Raw genomic sequence first — 8,498 nt, forward strand, 5'->3', positions numbered from 1 at the left:
TCCTGCTCTTCATTATTTCTGTAACCTGGTGAGGAGGGGAGGAAGAGAACTGAATTCATTTTTCACTACAACTTAGTAAAGGGATAAAGTAAATCCCTTTACAAAAACAGTGTGGAAAGTATTCCCTCAAATGCGGGACCTGAACCATTCCGGTGGATGCTTCTAACAATGATCTCAGTGCTGTAGGTTACACTACAAGACATGGTTGCTTTTCTGAGTTTTTTCAAGCCTATACAAGTGCTGCTGTACTAAACAGGAGTGGTTTGAAACTGCATGTGAGCAGATTCAGTTGGCTGACAGATCTAACCCTTTAATGAACTCGGTATGATTTTACTAATTTTAACTCAGTCAGAACTGCAGAACTTGAGGTCTAACAGTAAAGTACTTCCAAAAGGCATCAAGTCAGGCAGTGTATACCACTGGAAACCATCCTTGCACCTCCCTTTGAGTAGGCAACCGACAGATGCAGACAGCACATACTCAGTGGACCAAGTCTTGACTTTCCGGACAACAAAGTCTGAAATGAAGTGCGTATTTAAATATTAAAATTTAATGGAACCAGAGCATGTATTTACAGAAAAGGCCTGTCTGCATCCCTTCCTGGATGGCAAGCGACAAGTAAGAGAAGCCCCAAGCCAATCAAGCAAACCTCCCTCTAGCCTGCATTCTTTGATAACTGCCACTATTCAAAAACAGACTCCGACAATCCCTGCTTAACTTTAAGCATGTGTGCTACTGTTCTCACACACATCAGCACCACTTTGGTGCTCAAGACTAAGACCAAAATGTTTTCAAGTCTGCTGTAATGTGACATTACAGGAGCATTAAAATTATCTCATGAAGTCATTTTAATCAACTACAATTTAACTATTTACATGATCAAAACGGGATCTAAATGAGAATTCTTTAGGCACAGGTGATGGTCCTACATACAACAACAGCACTAGTTAGGTTTCAGTGCATCTATATTAACATTTCTCTTACAATAAAGGTTTGTTCTGGCCTTTAATCCAAGAGCACTATGCCTGTTCTGCTACAATTTCCTAAGTCAATGTTGATTTGAAAGGACTTGTTGGCTGATTTTGCTGCAAAAAACATTTTACGAAGTATTGGTACTTGCTGAACAATTTCTGCCTTTAAAAAAAAATACCCAAGCATTCACTAACTTCATAGATCAGTGCACAGAAGCTGAACTTAAGGAACTAAATATATGTGACATATTTCAAAGATTGTTTTCCACTAGCCTTAGCAAACTGGCTCCAATTAGCTCAAGCTATGATCTGGGAGCTTAGAACACTTATTTACATGAGATTTCCTGCAGCTTTCTGCTTCCAAACAAACAAATAAAAAAAAAGCCAGTGCTAAAACTTGTGGGAAAGGGGGACCATAAGAACAATCATGCCAGAACACTCCCAAGTCAATTTGTTCTACTTCTAGAATAAACTTTACCCAATGCATATCAACAGGGAAATAAAACTGACTCCTCTCCAAAAGCAAAAAACCCCAACTCTCAAAGCTCTCTGCATATGCAGGATTGTACAATGCAGCAGATCCCTCACCTTACAAGTAGATCATGTAACAAAATGAAGACAAAACTCCTTTAATAGCTCAGCAATTGAACCCTTGATGCATGGAAACTGAGGACAAGTGTTCTGGCAAACAGGGGAACACCTGAAACACAAAAGTGTGTTCCTGCCTCTTCACAGAGCATAATTGCAGACTAGAGTTCTCCAAAACAGGACGCCAAGGCTAACTCATAGTTAGCCAGTATAATTTTCCAGACAGGAGTTATCCACAACTTTGATTTTGAAAGATCAATTATACTTTCATCTTCTAAAATAAGATTTTTAACTTGCCATGATAAAATGTTCTATTTCAAAGTCTCTTAATTCTCCTCTTCCTCATTGTCCTTCTTTTAAAAGAGAAAGGATCTCTATGAGACTGGTAAATAAATTCTTCTCTTGATACAAATTGTCATTCCCAGACTTCTGCTAACAGAGGCAGCAACTCATAAGGTGACAGACAACACACACAACAAGAAGCTCCCACAGCCGCGGTAAAGAACATCGTACTGAATCAAACACACATGAGTTAAGTCCCAGATTCCAGGTCAAAGAAAACTATATGGTGGGTTCTGAGTGCAGGAGAAGACACATCCAGGGTAACAGGATAATTGCTATGCATCATAAGCTTATGAACCTGTTAGGCATGGTTATCCACAGTCAGTGATGGCAGTCTTCAATATGCCTAAAAGAGTAATTTCATGGCCTGCTCATGAAGTTGCTGCACGTGTAACACTTGCAAAATTTAAACATTTAAAAGTGCGGAGCACCTTTCGGGATTTCCAACATCTTTATTAGCAGCTTGGAACTCAATAGTGCAAATTCAGATTAGCTGCTTACTGAAATGACTAAACAAGAATAAAGTGCTACTGAACTGCAGTGGTGCTTCCAAGTTAATGACACAAATGCAGCTTTAAAAACCCAGCTTCCTGGATAACAATTTAGGAAGGCAAGATCTCCCAGATACCAAGCCCCACCCAGCAGTCACAATGCTGAGCCTGGTACAGCTATTCAACAGAGACAGGAATCACTCTGCAAGCCAGGTATCTTCCATTAAGACTGGCTCACAATTGCACATCGATAATCAGTACAGACAAAAATAAACCCATTCTTGAGCACTGGCTGTACAAAGTGTGATGGTTTTGGCTGAGACAGTACTAGTATGTGGCTGTGCTTTGAATTTGTGCTGAAAACTCTTGATAATACACAGATGTCTTCATTACTGCTGAGCAGCACTTACACAGAATCAAGGCCTTTTCTGCTTCTCACCCCACCTCACCAGCAAGTGACTGGGGATGCACAAAGAGTTGGGAGGGGATGCAGCTGGGACAGCTGACCCCAACTGACCCAAAGGATATTCAATACCATACAGCATCGTGCTTAGCATCTAAAGCTTAGGGAAGAAGGAGGAAGACACTTGGAGTGACAGCATTTTCCCTTCCCAAGTCACTGTTATGTGTGATGGAGCCCTGCTTTCCTTGGAATAGCTGAACATCTGCCTGCCTGTGTTAAGTCGTGAATGAATTCCTTGTTTTGCTTTGTGTGTGCTGCTTTTACTGTACCTACTGAACTGTCTTTATCTCAACCCACAAGTTTTCTCAATTTTACTCTTCCAATTCTCTCCCCCATCCCACTGCAGGGAATGGGTGTGAGTGGCTGTATGGTGCTTGGTTTCAAGCTGGGGCTAAGCCACACCAAGCTATATCGTACTTCTCAGCATGAAAAGTACCCACACAAAAGGTATGAGCAGCCTTCTGTAAACTGAAAAGCTGCCAATGGTTTTGCAACATATGCTACATTAACACAGGAAAATACCTGGATTTTCAGATCTGCAATTGCATGCTCTTCTCAGGAATTTTCAGCAGAGAGGGAGTTCAAAAAGGTTTACAGGAAGAATGCTTAAAAATAGCCAGTGTCCCAAAGACAGTCTAGTTCAAATAACAGACATCCTGTTGACTCTTCTCCCTTTGTTTTCACCTGGGCTATAACCTTTCTGCTTTGCCAATAAACATTCATCTATGTTTCTTTGCAAGATGTAGTTTGCCAGTCTAGGGGAAACTAGTTTACAATGTTCCAGAGATAGAAAAGATTACTCACAATTCTGGATATTTCATCTGAAGTCTACTTTAGCTAAGCCATACTAACGCACAAATGCAGATGAGCTGGACAGAGCAGCACTAGCAGGGGTACTCTGTGATGCACTGGGAGACAAACTCAAGGCTTCTTTATAAGTCTGCTCACCTCCATACTACATACTGCACCAGATATTCCACTTGTTTTTAAACACAGCAAAACTAGCAGATGTTTGCTTTAGTCTAAGAATTCTGCTCCAAACAACTCAAGGTTTTCATGTAGAGCTAGTATCAAAAAATTACACCTTTCACTCAAAGAAATTAAGAACCTGCCCCCCCCAACTCCTGAAGAAATAGATGCAGCTGTACAAGTGATTGCACACTACTTGCAGACTCCAGATACTATGCACACATAAGGGTGCTTTCACAAAAGCCAGCTCTGACTGAGTTTAAATAGCAGGAAGTTTACAATTTTTAACCTCTGAGTAATACCTGTAAGCAAAGTAAAAGCACTGCCTGGTAATCTGAGGAATTTACTTCTGGTTTGTCTTGTGTTGATAAGTTCTTTAAAAACAGCAGTCTCTTAACACTTTTAAAATAGAAAAATTAATGACAAGGTAAACATTACTAGACTAAAAGTTTAATTTACTGTTAGAAGAAAAAGGTCAAAAACTACAAACTTGCATTGACTACGTTCTATTTCTTTTTCATACACTACAATTCTCCCCTCTTGTCCTTCCTTTCCCCATTTTTTTTTCCTAAAGCAGCCAGAAAAATTTGAGACCATTCTAGAAGCTGCATGGCCAATAGCTCACACACAAGATAAGGAAATGGCTCTCACCATCCTCCCACTTCATTAAACACAATCGGGCAAGTATTAACGTTTGGCCGTGGATATATTTGTTTGAATTATCATCATTGTCAAATACTTGAATAAAACACTATCACTGCACAACACCTTAGACAGCAAAACTGGCTGAATTCACTGCATTGTTCCAAGTGCCAAAGCGGATAAACAGCATCAAGTGAAAAAACATAAGAGCTGCTAGAAACCTGGAAGTATTTGTTTGCATATTTAATCCCCAAGGATATTCAGTCATTGCTAGATCAGTGTTTTCCATAAAGCCTTAGTGGAAGGAACTGGGTGGATATGAATGTGCCAGAGGTATGAAAATGTGAAGTTCTCACAATAATGGCTAAATCACAGTAAATCCCAAATGAATATTTGACAGCTGAAGTGAATTGTTACATTCACAAGTAAATCAAACAGTAAACACTTAGGTAGATGTAGTATGCCCTCCTGACTATGAAATGGAGAAATCAGAACAAAAAGTAGTTTTACTTAAGATTTAAAATAATGTTTATTTAAAGGGTTGCAGGAAAAAAAACCCACTACCGTCTTCTACTTCATTCTAAGAAAAACTATCTATAGTAAACCTAGAATTATATAACAATCTTGAGAGTGTATGACTTTTTTCCATGGGAAATTCAGCCTACCAGAGGAGAAATTTATTTCAGGCTGACCTGGACATTATAATATTTTCCCATGCCTTCCTCTAAGTTTGGCACTCAACATACAAGAATTTCTCTTTTTTGCCCTTCTTTTTCTTCTCTAAACTGGATTTTGAGTAACAGTCCCTATGACACTATTGTCTAAGTTGCTGTCCATCTTGAATGGAGCGTTTTCTCATGCTGATTAAGCCAATGATTATCTATTCCATACGTAACACTGAGGTAATGAATACTGATAATGGTGTGGTCAGACTGTGGTCCTTTAGAAACAGTAACAGCTGTTCTATTACTGACAGGGGCTCCACAGTCAATGCCTGTCTTCTCCAATACCCAGTAAGGGATTAAACCACTCTGCAACCTACAAAAAACAGGGACAGGAGAAAGGGTAAGAGAGTGGATGAAGAGAAAGGCACATCACAGTAGAAGTCACCTCCTCCACTTTGTCAGATATTTTATTAACATGAGAAAACATATTTGAAAACTTTATATCTCTCAAATTTTTCTGGGCATCTTTGCCCAGCAGTGACCAATGCTAAAAAAAAGCTGGGGATAGCTGTAATAAACTATACATCTTTTCTCATTCAGACTGTACCTTAGTATCAGTCAATGCTGTTGCTCAGTATTTTATGATGACACTGATAACAAGTTCTTCACAAAGCAACCGTACCAAAAATACATGTATGGCACCACAAGGAATATCAGTGTTTCTAAGCACAATATTGACTTGCACTCCAGTCAAATATGGACAACTATAAAGGACAGAAAAGTTGAATGTCCATAAAACTGTGTTCTCATCCAAGGCAAACTTACAGGAAGGGAAAATTTTTTTCCTATGAATTGCAAATGACAGAGCAACTCTGCTGACAGGCAGGACAGGTTCTGGTATGTACATATTTGGGACTGTTCTGTCTCCCACTCCATGCTCTCCCTATTCCCTGTCCATAAGCCAGCTAACAATGCTTATCTGGAAATGTATAGACTCACAAAGCAATTGTAATTTTAATGAAGAACATGAATCAGTATGGCTACAGAAATGTTAGAAAAATCCAAATCATCCTTCCCACAAACACACACCTTCTTGTGACTATATGTGGGGATCCTGAAACGAAGTTTCTTTTCTTTTAATTACAGATATATTTCTATTTTAAAAATATTCCTCTGAGCAACACCACTTTACGTGTTTGCAGGAATTCAGTAATATAATCAGTAAAGAACCAAGTTCAAGCCTGCAATTTGCTGGTTGTAAAACCAGAAAAGACACATGATTAGTTCTGTAAACATCTGAAAAGCCCTCAGGTGATTAAAGGTAAACATTGCTCTTCAATGTAGAGGGGAGGTAGGTCTTCTGCACTGCAAAAAGAAAACATTGTTATGGCAAGGCTGCCTGTAATCTTTGGAACCGAAAGATAAATATTTGTAAAATTTACAGAAGGACTATAATGAACCTCAGATATACGTAAGTCAAAATTTGATCCAATTGACTGATCAGTGTCTTTTGCAGAGTTGAGCATAACCTTAGATTAATTTGTAAGGGGTACATGAGAGGTAAACACGCTCAAATATATTCCAAGTATTCACAGGTTGTGCTTACCCAAGACACGCTTCGGCTTCATAAAAATGAGCTTCTAAGAAACTTAAAGAATACAGGAAAGACAGAAAATACTACAAAAGGAACAACACTGTTAAGCTGTCTTAGTAGTGATACTGCTTTTTCAATGTCATTGATCAAAATAAAGAGACGGGCGCGGGGAGGAGGGGGTGGTGAGTCGTTCCAGGTACCCTATGCTTTTTGCCCCAAACTCTTGTCACGTTACTCTTTTATCATCACACGCAATCTGTGCGTGATACTTTTGGGAAAGAAGGGGAAGGAGAGAAGGTTAAACGGTCCGTGACGGCCGGTGCAATCATACCGTTTTAATACGAAGTGCCTGGTTTTCTTTTGAAATAATTTAGAGATTAAAAGAACAAAGAGGAAGTAGAGACTTTCTCGGCAGAACACGAAACAGAGATAATACTCTTGAACAGGAAGCTAGCGGCGAGCTATACAGCATGTAACAGCCTCGGGAGTGGCATCATCCTCGACACAGCACGGAGGCTCTCGGCTAAGCCCCGCTCCTCGGGAGGGGCGCCGCCCGCCCGCCCCGCAGCTCGGCACGGCTCGGCACGGCTCGGCACGGCTCGGCACGGCTCGGCACGGCTCGGCACGGCTCGGCGCAGCGGGTGGGCGGCCAGGCGTGCGGCCGCTGCCCCGCACGGGCGGGCTCGCCGCGGGGAGCGCCGCCAGAGCGTGGGAGGGATTAACCGCAGGGCAGCAACGCCCCGGGCAGGAGGTGACCGACGAGGACCGAGCGGCCGGCGGGGGCGAGGCGCGCAGGGCGCCGGCCGGCGCTCCCCGAGCGGGGCCGGCCGCGGGTTGCCTACCGGATGAAGGTGGTCTTGCCGGTGCTGTACTGCCCCACCAGCAGCACCATGGGCTTGTTCTCGAAGTCGGCGTCCTCCAGGGCGGGCGAGTGGAACTCATGGAAGCGGTAGTGCTCCTCCAGCGGCAGCAGCTTGCGGAGGTAGAGGTCCCGCAGCCCGCCGGTCACCGTCTGCACCAAGTCGGTGCCGCCGGCGCGCTCCCGCCCGCCGCCCTGCTTGCTCAGCCAGCTGAACATCCCGCCGCCGCCGCTCCCGTCTCGCACTGCCGATCCCCGCACCGCCGATCCCCGCACCGCCGCCGCGCCTCCCGCGCACGCAGCCGCCAGCGGGGCGGGCACGGCCGGGCCGGCCCCGGCGCAGGGGCGGTGCCAGCGGCGCTGCCCGCGCTCGGCTCAGCGGCGGGGACGGGCGGGGCCATTCTCCCTGCAGTACACGCCCTGGGTGCTGGGTGCGGTTTGGAGTTTTCTGAGGGTTATTACTTTTTTCATAATCGGAGGATTATATTTTTGTACCACAAATCCGCCTCCGGAAGTTAATTGTACGCGCTTCTCCTCTACGCTAAAATCTCAGCAATGCAATCCGGAGAGCTTTTGACAGCTCCGATCTGAACGTAGAATCGCCCAAATACTTTTCGTGTTTTTCTGATAATGGTTGCTGTCTCTGGATGCCAAAGAAGTCTGTGACTAAGCGCGGTGGTGTTTAGCTACGACATCAGGCAACTGGTTTAAACAGAGTGAAAAATCTTAGTATAACATTGAAATATTTCTGTGGGACGTGTGTAACGATACGGCCTTTAGTTTTAATCTTAGGTCCAGTGTCGTGTTAAGCCACATGGAAGGATCACCTTTTCCACTGATTTTACAAGAGATTGTACTGGAATATAACACCACATTCACTAAAACTTTGAAGAAGTAAATAAAACAAATATGTT

At 42.9% G+C, this 8,498-nt stretch overlaps 1 protein-coding gene across 1 annotated transcript in view; it reads right to left on the reverse strand.

Annotated features, from left to right (window-relative positions):
* The window catches only part of EHD4 (EH domain containing 4), a 31,353-nt gene extending 23,475 nt beyond the window's left edge, over window positions 1–7,878 (reverse strand). The window contains exon 1 of the mRNA XM_064658124.1: window positions 7,568–7,878. Coding sequence (XP_064514194.1) covers window positions 7,568–7,803 — 236 coding nt within the window. The 5' untranslated portion in view covers window positions 7,804–7,878. The remainder of the gene's footprint in view (window positions 1–7,567) is intronic.
* Between the last annotated feature and the right edge of the window lie 620 nt (window positions 7,879–8,498).

This window comes from Pseudopipra pipra, chromosome 6 (genome assembly GCF_036250125.1).
Source record: "Pseudopipra pipra isolate bDixPip1 chromosome 6, bDixPip1.hap1, whole genome shotgun sequence".
NCBI lineage: Eukaryota > Metazoa > Chordata > Aves > Passeriformes > Pipridae > Pseudopipra > Pseudopipra pipra.